At 37.4% G+C, this 14,460-nt stretch overlaps 1 protein-coding gene across 3 annotated transcripts in view; it reads right to left on the minus strand.

The window, feature by feature from the left end:
* Positions 1-3,715: 3,715 nt before the first annotated feature.
* TAF2 (TATA-box binding protein associated factor 2) overlaps positions 3,716-14,460 on the minus strand; it is a 97,368-nt gene continuing 86,623 nt past the window's right edge. For all 3 annotated transcript variants that reach the window (XM_019459953.2, XM_053896618.1, XM_019459956.2), the window contains one exon: positions 3,716-5,160. In XM_019459953.2, coding sequence (XP_019315498.1) covers positions 4,898-5,160 — 263 coding nt within the window. In that variant the 3' untranslated portion in view covers positions 3,716-4,897. The remainder of the gene's footprint in view (positions 5,161-14,460) is intronic.

Genomic DNA, 14,460 nt, shown 5'->3' on the forward strand with positions numbered 1-14,460 from the left:
TATTAACATGACTTACCACTAGTGATGCTTACCATGGCCACTTGGTTAAGGTAGCGTCTGTCAGCTTTTTTTTTTAAGTTTATTTATTTTATTACAGAGTGAGGAAAGAGCACGAGAGCACATGCACACATACGAGCAGGGGAGGGACAGACAGAGGAGAGAATCTCAGGCAGGCTTCCCACTGTTAGCAAGGAGCCCGATAAGCGCTTGAACTGTGAGATCATAACCTGAGCCGAAATCAAATCAAAAGTCGGATCCTTAAATGACTGGGCCATCTAGGTGCCCAGGTCAGCTTTCTTAACTGTCAAGTGACTATTTTCCCCTTTCCATACTCTGTCCTTTGGAAGTGAGTTACTAACTCCAGCTGACAAAGTTGGGGTGCCAGCAGCATATCTGATATGAAGAAATTTCATTTATTTACAGTAAAAGATTGGAGACAGAAGAGATGAGTTAGGAGAGGAGGATGGGAAAATTAAGTAGCTTTCCAACTGTTTACAAGGATTTCAACGTAAGGATGATTGATACTTTGATCACAAATGTCTTTTTAAGGACTTTGTTAAGACTTTGGTAGTAAGGTAGCTTCTCTAAATTCTCTCCTTGATAATCAGCCAAAAGAAATAAGACAAGAAACAAATATTGTAAACTTCAACCTTGAAGAAGTTCAAGAAATTTGAAACACAAATCCACAACCTCTGAGGAAGGTCTGCCAAATGCAGACAGCAAATGCTCAGAGATGATAGCCATCCCTGCAGCTCTCGGACAACTTTGGCAAGAGAAAGAAGTCAGAAAAAAGAATAAATTAGAAAATTAACTTTACAAACATTAGAAAGGAGGTAATAAAACTATCATTTAAAGATGTGGATACTTTTAAGTAAACCCCAAGGAATACATTTAAAATGTTACAAACAATGAGAATTTAGTAATGGAGTTGTGATGGTTAATTTTAGGTGTCAACTTGACTGGGCCAAGGGATGCCCAGATAGCCGGTTAAACATGATTTCTGGGTGTGTCCATAAGGGTGGTTCAGAAAGAGATCAGCATTTGAATTGGTTGAATGAGGAAAGCCTATGGCCCTCCCCAGGGTGGATGGGCCTCCTTCAAACTGCTGTTGGGGCTGAGCTCAACAAAACACTAGAGGAAGTTTAAACTCCCCCTCTAGAGTCTGACTCTGAGAGTTGGGACACAGATCTTCTGCTCTCACAGTCTCAGTTCTCAGGACTTCAGACCTACATTGGAATCTACTGTAGGCTCTCTGGCTCTCAGGCCTTTGGACTACACCATTAGCTTTGCTGGGTCTCTAGCATGCTGACAGCAGATTGTAGGACTTCTCAGCCCCCAAAATTGTATCTCGTAACAAATTATGTCAATACCTTATAGCAAACATATGTACATATATATCAAGAACCCCAATTAATGCAATAGCTAAGCAAAAAATCAGCATAAAATAACTATTCATTTATAGAATACCAAACATAAAAAATAAACTACCTTATAATGAAGTTAAAAGAATTACACTGGGGTGCCTGGGTGGCTCAGTCAGTTAGTTGAGTGTCCAACTCTTGATTTCAGCTCAGATCATGATCTCACGGTTCGGTTCATGGGTTCAAGCCCAGCATCGAGATGTGTGCTGCCAGCACGGAGCCTGCTTTGGACTCTCTGTCTCCCTCTCTCTCAAAAATAAACATTTAGAAAAAAACTATACTAATAGATAGTAACACCAACATCACTAATTGAAATAATCAACATCAAGATACCAATTCTAGGTTAACTCTTGATTTAACACACAACCAATACCCAGTACAAAAACAATTTCATGGAGAGACTAAAAACTGATTCAATATTCACATAGAAAAATAAAGCCACAAAAATGTAAAATTACAGGTATGGAAAATCTATCAGCAGACGACAGGAATTGGGTGGTGGGGTAGCTGATGTTCCAGGGCCAGCAAAAGGGAATTCTGCAGTGATGAAACTATGGTGGTTAGATGTAAAAGTCTAAGCATTTATCAAGCCCATAAAAATGTATACAAGAATTGAGTTTTACTATGTATAAATTAGTGAGTCAACCAGAAAAAGGAAATAACCCACAAGAACAGAAAAAAAAAAAAAAAGTGATGAAGGGAGACTAGTTCTATCCTATCAAAACATCACTGTGCTACAATGATCTAATCAGTGTGGTGCTGGCAGATGAATGGACAGATCCATGAAACCAGCTACAAAGTCCAGAAATGGACCCAAATAATTAGAGAATTAGTACTAGTATGTAATACTTAAAATTTAGAGAGAAAAGGAATTTTATTTTAACTTAAAAAATTTTTTTTTGTTTTACAAATATTTATTTTTGCAGGAGAGAAAGACAGAGCATGAGCAGGGGAGGAGCTGAAAGAGAGGGAGTCACAGAATCTGAACCAGGCTCAAGGCTCTGAGCTGTCAGCACAAAGCCCGACGTGGGGCTTAAACTCATGAACCACAAGATCATGACCTGAGCCAAGGTCAGATGCTTACCCGAATGAGCCACCCAGGCACCCTCTTTTTAATAACTTTTTTTAAAGTAAACTCTACATCCAACGTGGAACTTGAATTCACAACTCTTAAGATCAAGAGTCACAGGTCCTACTGACTGAACCAGCCAGGGACCCCGTAAAGACAGAGTTTTAAATACACAGTGTTGGGTAGCATTCTGGAAGGAAAAAAAAAAAAAAAGTTGGATCTCTACCTCCTATTTTCTATCAAAATAAATTCCAGATGGATTCTAGCTGGATAGAAACCTGAAACATAAAACTTTAAAACCAAGAGAAAAGCTGGGAGAATTCTTTTATAATCATGGAATAAGAAAGACCTTTGTTAGTATGACACAAAATGTGTTGTCATAAAAGATAAACTATACCAAAATTAAAAATTTCTACAAATATCATTTTTTTAAACAATGTATATACCGTATAGAAACATGTATAGATTAGCTCTGGAAAGATGCTTGTAATACTGCCAACACAGACCGCTTCTGGGGGACACTGGGGAGATTCCACGAGAACTCTGCATTGTTTGTGTATCATTACATAGTTCAGAACTAGGAATGATTCCTGTATTGTCTGCTTCTAACCATCAACTTAAGTAAACGAAAGCCTGCCATGACAAAATGTTCTTCCCAAGAAACATCCACTATAAATATCCAGTTTAGAAATAACATACATAACATACAGTTCCTACATAATGCTGGATATACAAGAGGTCCTCAGGTTATAAAGGTGGCTGGTATTTGTCACCTCTTCCTACAACACTAATTACTTTGAAATATATCCTTACAATTTTCAAAGCTGGGAATTCTCTATATGGTACCACTGCACACCATGATGTAAAATATTCCATTTTCCAAAAGTAATTTCAGTTGGGCAACACTCAATTGGAATCTTTAAATAACTGCCATTTAGGCCCTTTGACATCTGACCACACTCCTTTTGCTCTTAAGACTCCAGGTCAACTGCACTGCCTTACAACTCCTGAACATGTATCTGCTTTCCTCCATCCTTTTGAAAAAACACCGTTTCTTCCACTGAGATAACTTTCCCCATCTCTATTATAATCATTCTTCCTAGCAAGGCCAGCTCAAATCCTGCCTATCTATAAAGCCTGCAGAGAGCTTTGGGGCCAGGTACATTATATACGTACACAAGGAGAAAGGTAACAAAAGAGATAAAAAGATACAAAGGGAGAATGGTCAATTTAAAAAGTTATTTATTAAACAAGTTAAATGCAACTAAAAGTATATTTAAAAGTCCAACATTATTGGATCCCATTGAAATATTTATTCCGGAAGAAGTATTTTGTCAAACTAATGATAAGAGAAATGATAAAAATGGAACAGGTATGAAAAACATTTTTAAACAATAAAGCACATGGTAAATTCAGAAATAAAAACACACAAACGTACAAACTATTTGAGTATGAAACCAAAATGTTTCATATTTCTAAATGTTTCTGGTATACTCACATGAGGGCTGACTTGTCTGAGTTAATAAACACCATGTAAACACCTTTTTAAGGTATCAGACTTTGTCTTCTATAGAAATAATTTTAGATTATGTGTTGGGTGTGTAAACTGTCCACATTTAGCAAACATATCCTACATATGAACATATTCACTTATACTTAATGAAAAAAAGAACTTATAATTTAAATATCTTGATTTGAGAACCGTGGATTTGATAGTTCTATTAAATTCCAACATCATAATCACCGAATGCACTATCAAAAAAGCTATTAAAAAAAATTTTTTTTTAAAGAGCTGCTTTTGAAAATTTCAGTATTTTAGGGCAAAAGAAAATACCATGTATTCTTGTTCACAAATTCTGATGTTTGGCCTCTATGGTTAACACAAAAAATACCATGTAATAAAGAAGATTCCTATAGAAAAGCCTCAGTCTCTTTCAGTAGTTCCAAATAGTGTTATACAGTATTTCACTGGAAACAGTGGTTTCACCACAGATCTGGCAGTAGCTTCTGTTTAAAACATAACTTTGCCCCAAAGCATCCATCAAAGACTTCAAAACATAATTGATTTTGGCAGTCCACACGAAGACCATAATGTGGATGGTAACTGCCAGTGGATACGAGGGCCTTTAGGAAGTCTGAGGTGTGTGTGTGTGTGTGTGTGTGTGTGTGTTCTCAGGAGGAAATGGGGTGAAAATGGTTTATTCAGAAGTGTAAAACGTTTTTCTAATTAGATCTCAATTGCATAAAAACCACAAATCAAATGTTTAGAACTTCCATGGATTCTGAATGAGAAAGGCAACAATTTTTTTTGTCTCTCTGCTTCCTTTTATCATTCTTTACAGAGGACAAAGCTTTAGTTATATATATTCTTCTGGACACTGAGGGAAAGGTCTCCTCTGTCCCCTTCTCAGTCTGAAAGAGAAGGAGAACGAATGGACCTGCCGCTGGCAGGGCTGGAGAAAGTGAAAGGCTCTTTGTCCTTCTCTTTACTATCATGCTTGTGCTTGTGCTTATGCTTATGTTTGTGCTTCTTCTTCTTTTTCTTGTGTTCATGGTGATGGTGGTGATGGTGGTCACTGTGTTTGGAGGACGCGGATTCCTTAGTAAACACTGAGAGTGGAGCTGTTGCAGCTGGATGCATACTCATCTCCAAAGGTGACTGTTCTTTACCTTCAAAATTAAAAACATCCAAATGAATTCCTGATGATCACAAGGAAAGTGAAATGAAAGTAAGAGGGAGCTGAGGACAGTATAGAAAAGAGGGACTCCTCCTCGGGTGCCTGGGGGGCTCAGTTGGTTAAGTGTCCAACTTCGGCTCAGGTCATGATCTTACAGTTTGTGAGTTCGAGCCCCGTGTCGGGCTCTGTGCTGACAGCTCAGAGCCTGGAGCCTGTTCTGGATTCTGTCTCTCCCTCTCTCTCTGCCCTTCCCATGCTCATGCTCTGTCTCTCTCTCAATAATAAATAAATGTTTAAAAAAAATTTTTTAAAAAGGGACTCTTAAGTGTTTATCACTTCCACAGGAATCATCAGGAATGGGAGAAGTACATAAATAAGGCATTCAATTAGTCACATGCAGGTAAGTGTTCAGCACTGTGGCCAGGAAACTGAATATTAATTCCTTACAGTTTATACAAATTATGATATATACCAGTGTGTTACCAAACCATCCTCTCAAAGTTAATGTTAAAGTATTATTAGGCAACAATAATGATTACACGTGTTGCAAGTTAAGACCCACATTCATCCTTCAACTGTAGCTCCTTTAACTGTAGTTCAACCCTACGGTTTTGGGGGTGAAATGGCAGTACTTTGTTTTTGCCACCTCAAGAACCACTTATACACACAAAAACGTGTTATGCTAGTTAGGGATAATGATGTCTCAGCAAAAATCAAATTTCTCTAGTTCCTTATGGTAATTTCTGGGGATAGGCAAAAGTGCACTCTTTAAATAGATTCAGTACACACAGCTTACAAAACCCAGAAAAAGCCAGGAGTCTATAAAGGGAACATCTCTACTTAAAGACAAAAGAGAAGTGTCACAAAGAGAAAGACAGAGAGAGAGAGAGAGACAGAGAGAGAAGAGAGAGAGAGAGAGAAAGTGAATGAGAATGAGGAGACCTGTGCTCTTGAACAGATTCTGCTATTAACACTCAGCTCGCATTTTCTTTTTTTTTATCTCACCTAAAAAACAGATCAAACGTTTTGGAAGGTTCTTTCCATTTCTAACATTTTATCAGTCTAGGAATCGACAATAATAGTTCTCGGACTGTAGCGTACAACAATTTCTTGCTTTCTCCAGATGCTGCGATCCCTGCGACGTGCCCTGGGAAAGAGTTCTCTCTGTATTACTGGAGACTAATGGTACTACTTTATATGCTGCCAGCCAAGAAAAAAAGCCTAAGAATCATCTCCAATACCCTCCTTTCTAAATCTAGGTGGCTACAAAATCTCATTGGTTTTCACTTACAAATATCTCCTGCATCTGCCTCCATCCTGTCCGCAACTGTATTAATTCAGACCACCTCACCTCATCTGGGTTACAGGACTAGTCTCCTGTTAACTGCTCCTCGTGCCTGATGTGTCTTCTACTCAAATCCACACTTTACACAGCTGCGCAGCAGCGGTTCTCATCCAGGGGTGATTCTGTCCCTGGGGGTTATTTGGGAATATCTGGAGACACTTTTGTTGTCACCCCGAGGTAGGGTCAGGGGAGGAAGTGTTACTAGCATCCCACTGGTAGAGCCGAGGGATGCCCAGGACAGCTCCGACAGGAAATTCTCATGACCAAAATGTCAATAGTGTTCAGGTTGGAAAACCCTGCTGCATAGTGATCTTCCTAAAAACAAAGCTATTCATAATTATCTGCTTTAAAACTCACTTGGTTGTTAAGAAACAAACAAAAAATAACCAAAAAACTCCAACTCAGTTGGTTCTACCAACAGAATAAAAGCAAAAACTCCTTGGGCTCCAGTGCAGCAATTTCTAAAAAATATGTAAGTTTTATTCAAAGTAGCTAAAAAACCAAATTTTCACTAAAATGGACTTCCAAGCAAGTTTTTTTTTTTCAAGTAAATTCTCCACACTAATTTTGACCCAAACTAGCCCCAAACCATAGTTCTTACCAAAACAGGCATCACTGCCGAAGCTTTCTAAAAATCAGTTCCAGCACTAATTTTACTGACAGGTTTTACAATCTGTCTTGAACTTACCATTCTAGCCTTATCTTCCACTATCCCTTTCTATGTGCTCTAGGGTAGCCCTTTCATAACGGTGTATTTGTAAATGCTATTCCCCTACGCGTGAAATGCACTTCCCTGACTCTCAGATTTATTTAACAAGTATCAGGAACTGCATGGGAACTGGGGAAAACAGTGATGACCTGGACAGATCTCAGTCCTCCTGGAGTCTACAAACTAGCCAACAGGAAAGTAACTGAATAAGTACACCCAAGTAATAAAGAGACAAACACAGAGTGAACCAGTAGCAAAACGGGAGACTTAAATTAGCTGTGGGGGGAGATCAGAGGCAAACTTCCCCAAGGAAATAATGTTTAAATGGTAACCTAAAGTAGACAAAAGAAAACAACAACCACAAAAATTTAGACTTCTTAATAATTTAAAACTTAGCTCAAATGTCATTTCTTTAGGAAGTTTTCCCCCAACTGTGCAAACAGAATCGGTTCTTTCACGTTCCCACAACGTAATACATAAAGCAAGTTAAGGCAGAGAGAACTGAAGTGAGTTGCCCAAGGTGGCATCGGCGGGTCTGAGCCACAAACCCAAAGAACGTGACTGCAGAGTCTGTGCCCGAGGGCACATCGCAGACAGGACACTGTAGCACCTCTTTTTACCTCTGGGTCTCTTCCATCAGACTCAGAGCATCTGGAGAACAAGGAGTCTGTCTGTCTTTTTAATCTTTGTATCCCAGTGTGTCACACAGTGTCCAACATCCCCTACATCTCACCTCCCCACCCCTGCCAAAGCTTGCTAAACAAATGAGTGAATGAATAGCAGAAATATTTAACTGTTGCGTTCCTTTTAGATAGGATGTCAGGTGAGCTTAGTCCATCTGAGTGTAATCTGAAGGTCATCAATTTTGAAGGGAGAGGGATAAAGCACAGAAACTATACTTCCTTTGTGCCAGGCACTGTTCCAGTATTTCAGAATAGATGAACAAGTCAGACAAAGCTCTTGTCCTCACAGATTATTCAAATAATGTATGTATTAACTATTACAAAATCATATTTTTATATTCATAATGTTTTTGGTAAAGATAACACTAACAATAATGCATAAACTAATTATAGAGATTATATATATACAAAAGCAAGTTTAGGGATCTGTATCTTTTGCCATAATCGCTAGCTACCCAGATAGTATTCAGAAAATGATAAATTTTGAGGGAGATCTGATTTAGATTATCAGCCAAATATGCCACTATATGATTTTAATTTAGGTTTTAATTGAAGTACATGACTATGTTTCCAATTCTATAAATATGGGAAAATGGGTCCATACCTAACAGGACACAGAGCCAGATGACAAGGAGAAGTGATAAGAGACTTTAAAAGTCTCAAGAAAAAATGCCTTCAGATCCTACCTCATTATTTAATCAGTCTACAACAACAGACTCTGCAGCCTTCCAATTGGCTGTCTGCACTAAGAGTCTGCATTAAGAGTCTGAGGTCCTCTTCTACACTGAGAGAAGTTTCATCATCCAATCCTAAATACCTTCCAACCTACTTGGATTGCAGAAAAGCCAATAATTACATTGGAAACTGTACTTCTCAGCAGAGGCAACTGCCAAATGGACAACCAAGTGTACTTGGGCGTACTCTTTTCCAAGGAATACTTACAACCACTTCAAAAGTAAATCCAATCTCTTATATTTTGCACTAAAGATACACTGACTATAAATCTTGCATGTCTCTTGATTTGTATTTAGTCTATTCTTAAAACAATGGATTAGCTAGATCCAAAGATAAGGGTGTTAGGAACAAGGGCTCCTAGGACAAATGGCTGATCTTAGGTCTGGGCAGAATATTTACAAGACGAACCTAAAACATCTGGTATGACAGCAAGGAAGTTAAATTCTTCTCAACAGACCCAAGAGTCAATTTAAGAGTTTCTCACTGTCCAAAGATGGGATAATTTGAATACTGATAAGGACAATAATTGTAATGAACTGGAACTAACAGATCACCATTGGAGGATATAGTTAGCCAACTCATTTTTTGGAAAATTATTAAATAAAAAGAGAAGCTATTATCTTTCTCTTCTCATATGATCTATATGCCATACCACTGGATAATAATAAATGAGGGGGATTTTTGCTTTATAGAAATAAACCAGTTCATAAACAAAAATGGAAAGATATGGGGTACCTGGGTGGCTCAGTCAGTTGAGTGTCTGACTCTTGATTTCAGCTCAGGTCATGATCTCACAGTTCTTGGGTTTGAACCCTGTGTTGGGCTCTGCGCTCTCAGCACAGATTAGGATTCTCTCTCTCTCCCTCTCTCTGCCCCTCCCTCCCCCACCCCTCCTTCAAAAGGAAGGAAGGAAAGAAGGAAGGAAGGAAGGAAGGAAGGAAGGAAGGAAAAGAGAAAGAAAGAAAGAAAGAAAGAAAAGAAAGAAAGAAAGAAAGAAAGAAAGAAAGAAAAGGAAAGAGAGAGAAAGAAAGAAAGAAAATGTATTAGAATATCACCATCATGCAAGCCTTAATGAAATAATGGATCTGGGCCTTAAACATCTTAGTGGCTAACATCATAAAAAAGTCGACCAGGCACTGTATGCTTCCACATGGAAGAATAAACCACCACCTATAAATCTAAATCCAATTAAGCTTCTATATCCAACTATAAATTTACATCAAATAAAGACTCTATCAAACACGTTAATTATACCATGGGTAAACAATTAGCAAAACACAAGAATTGAAAACTACAGATCAAAAGCCTGGTTCCTTTAACAAAAATACATTGTAAAAGGGGAGAAAAGAGAGAAAAAGATAAACTTAAAACTTTAAATTTAAAAAGATGTAAAGGACATTATCAGCCAATTACAATGTGTACACCTTATGTGGACACTGATTCAAAAAATAAAGTATTAAAAGTAAATATCAGAATAATGACAGAAGTCAATTGAAATTTAAATACTGACTAGGTATTTAATAATACAAAAAATATCTGTTAATTTTTTAAAGTATAAGAATATTACTGTGGTTATGATTTTTTAAAGTCCTTACCTTTTAGAGATATATACTAAGTTATTTATGAATAAAGTGATGACATGTGGGATTTGTTTCAAAATAATCATTAGGGTAAGAGTACAGATTATAGAAGATCGACCATGAGTTGATCACTGCAGAAGCTGAGTGATGGATACATGGGGGTTTGTTAAACTAGTCTGACTCCTTCACAGTTTTCCACAAAAAAAGTGTTTTTTAAAAAGGAGAAGTTAAGGCAATTAGGCACTATCTGTGAAAATGTTAAATGCCCATATTCTGTGATTTAGAATGTTCATTTCTAGAAATTTATCGCACAAATGTGGTCATGCATATGTGCAAACACACGTATGAAAAATATTCACCAGAATAGTAACAACAGAACATCTGATAAAACCTAATGTTACTATACCACCACCATCAATAAACTTTAGCTCTTAAGTTTTCATCTATTATACACAATACATATTTTTTTGTTTGCTTAATCTCTGTCTTTCCTAGATCATTTTTCCCAGGTATAATCCAAGGTGATATAAAAGTACAATTTCCTTCCCATGTGGAACTGTATTAACAGTCAGATTTGGGACACACAGGAGCTTACTTTCACACTAGCTTGAGATCACCTATGGAATCGCTCCTGGGGAAAAATGCACACATTACCATCCCCATGACACATTTACACACATAGTTTCACATATCATTTCAGGGGTTTACAAGATGCCTGGGAACTTGAGGCCCACCCAAGGTGAGGGCCACTCATTTTTAACCTAAAGAAAGCCCTCTTATTTAGTGACCTGAAATACATGTGTCTATGATAGCACACATATCAAAAAAAGGAGATATATATAATTCAGAATATTATATCTTCCTATTTCATGTTATATGAAAAGAACAAAACAGATGTTCTGTTTTGTTGTTCTACCCAACATAAAATTGTTCCTAGAGATCTAGTAAAATGCACTATGGATAAGGATTTTAGCTGCAGTCAATTTAACAAATGCAAAATAAACTGAAAGAGGTACTTAATATAAGCTTAATGTGGAAGCTTTTCAGTCATCTGATTAAAGTGCTAGTAATAGTGAATAATCTGCTAATTCTCTTAAATTCATTCACATTACGTGTCTGCGTGAACTTAACGCAGAACTTGCAGTTTTTATTAGGAAAAGTGCAGTCTGGTCTTGGATTCTTGAGATCATTGTAAAAAATGAAGTGTAAAACTTTATCACTACAATTTAAGCAAAAACAATATCAATGTCTATTTTTCATATTAGAGTTTCAAAAGAAAGAACTAGGACTCTCAAGATTTTTTGTGGGGGCGAGGGGGTAGACTTCATGCACTGGAATAGTGCTTTTCTGACTTCTGCAAGAAGGTGTTACATAATACAGCAGCCCCAGCTAAGCAGGAACACTCCTTTTCTTCCCCACAAAACCACTAAGGATTTCCCTCTGCTCCATGCCTGTCACTCTTCCTCTGTGCTCCATCACTAGAAGCCCTCGAGCAAGTCAGGAGGCAGACATGATGAAGCCTTTGCAGAGCTGGACAGGGGCTGCGGGAGTAGCAGAGGACATGGAAATTACACAGCCCTTGCTCCATATTCCTTCCTCACCTCAGCAGAGGGAAAGGTCACGATGGAAGAAGGAAAATTCCTCTGCCACTTCTGCTTTCTTACCCGCAAATGGCTTAACCTATATATCACCCCTAAAATATTCTTCTATCATATGCATGGAAAGAGAAAACTGGAGGGAAAAAGAGCGACAAGGAAACCAGGACCTGTCCTGCTACCTTAGTTCCCACCTCTTCTTTATCCTACCTACACTCCCATTCCTTTTCTATCCCCCTACCCCCTAAGATGACATCTGAAACACATTCCAGTTCTCAATTATCATCTTGTTTGCTGGCTCTAAGGGAGCCATCTCAGAATTCATCTCAGCTCAAATAAAGGAAGCAGGGGTCCCAATCTCAAAAGTCTTGGACTTTAGGAGATAGCACAAATAATGTAATTTAAAGTACAATACTAAGTGCACCACAAATGGAACCAACAAAATGGAAAGCACATCACTCCCTAAGAGGACCTCTCACTTAACTCTTTCTCAAGAGAAGCTGGAAATCCAGATTTTTATGTGTAATCTCTTTTTAGTCAACTACTTCAAACATTTTTGCAAGACTTCTACTGACCAAGTAAAAGATGCCTCAGCTGGATGTGTTGAATAAGGCCCCAAGTAAGACCCATTTATGAACTCTAATCTAGAATCCCTTAGAGAATTAAGAGAGGTCACAGCTTCCCTTACACTGGTTCTATGCTTCCTCTCCTGAGCCCTCCACTCAAAACGTCACACCAGGCTAGCTACTGCAGCAAGAGACGCCGGCTCCTTCTGGGGGAGGCAGGAAGAGAGGAAGGAGAGGAGGTTCCTGTTTTACTGCCAACTGTATTTGGGTTAGGTTGAAGCTGTGTTCCTAACATTCCAAAAGATGGAGCTCTAAGCACCCTCTCAGAAACATTGTTATACACAGTGGCTAGGTTGATACTTTTGCCCTTCCTGTATGGTATATGTTGGCTAGTTTGGGAAAGTTACCTATCAAATATAACAATGTGTCTATGGGAAAACCATATTTAGAATTACAAAATAAATACATGTACAAAGAATTGTTTAAAAACTACACCACTTGTAAAATGAAGGTTTTCTAAATTCCAGTAATATCATTATTGACTTTTAAGACTTGCTTAATGGACACAGGGTGTTGAAAAGCATAAATACATTTAAAGAAAATTACAAAGGCATACTAAAAAGTATATTCACAATTAAGTTTTACAGATCAGTACAAATAATATACTGATATACATTTTGCCTCATTACGTAAAAGGGTCCTAGCAACCAAAGCTAAAATTTTAATACTTTCTCATTCCCCACCATTAGCCCTAGATCTCCTCCCCAATCTTCCCACATGATGTCATGAGAACTGTAAGACTATAGAGATTCCAAAAAAGGTAAAAATATGTTTTTTAAAGCAATATGGAACTATGATACAAATGTGCACATTAGTAAGCACAAAAGGTGCTAAGATTTGCTTCTACATTGGTTAGTTTAAGAAAAAACAAACAAAAATATTCAGATTCTTTTCTGGAACAGCAAGCAATACATTGGGCTGCTAGGATTCAGACAGAAGTTTTTCATTTTTTAAAAGCATGGAGGACAGGCAGAACCATCACTCTTAAACTATATCAAAGGGTTTGAAATGCCCGGAGCTTTATTGTTTTTAAAAATGTGGGAAATTTTTCATGTCCAGTAAAGTTTTAATAAGTATAACGATAAAAGCAAAATTACACCAAAATCAAAAACAAAACCAAGAAAATACAAAACTGGCAAGGGCCAAGAAATGTCAAAATTCACTTATCAAAGTAAATGATAAAGTCTCCAGCTGATTTCTTTCTGAAATAAATTTTGTATGAATCTTACAATAAATGCATAAAGCACACAAAGAGACAGAAGCAACCAACAGTCTGGGGTCTCAATACCAAAATATTCTGAGATGTTGCTTTGGTTTGAATTAATCACAGCTGATCCTTAAGCTCCTCAAATCAATAAACAGTTACTCTTTTGTTTATATCATAAAAACATGGGTTATATAAACAAGATCCATCTGTTGGAATCTTAAAGCCTGACAAATGAGTTTTGGAAAAACTATTCTTTAAAAATGATTTTGCTTATGTATCTCATTTTCACTCCCTGTTCCCTCAAAACTTCAGGACTGAATCTTTGTTCAACAGTCCTGAATGCTTATTCCTTATCTAGATTACGATCTTTTTTTTTTTTTTTTCTGTAAGCAACAGAAGAACCAGAGAACCAGAGTAAGCAGAAGAAAATGTAAATCAGAATAGGTAACAAACACATGTGAACTGAATAACCTTTCATAAAATTAAGTCCAATTTGTATTTAATAATTTAAAAGACAGAGTATCTTAGTTTTCTAGTATAGCATCGAGTCTTCATGACTGACCATGGATGACCAATTGTAAAACTTTCAGGGGGAGAGGAAAAAGAGAAATAAGTGGTTGACATTTGCATTTTATAAAAGTAAAAAAGGCACAGATTTAATGGTTTCTACTGAAGTTGGCATTTTTCATGTTATAATATTCTAAGAAAAAGTACCGCAAGGCAGAACCACAATGGGTATTTTTAAATGCTTATGAGGGATGATTTTTTCCCCCTCCTTCCTACTCATCTCATTTCCAAATTTTATGTAATAG

Source organism: Panthera pardus, unplaced genomic scaffold, assembly GCF_024362965.1.
Source record: "Panthera pardus isolate Hobbes unplaced genomic scaffold, ASM2436296v1 HiC_scaffold_7, whole genome shotgun sequence".
Taxonomy (NCBI): Eukaryota; Metazoa; Chordata; class Mammalia; order Carnivora; family Felidae; genus Panthera; species Panthera pardus.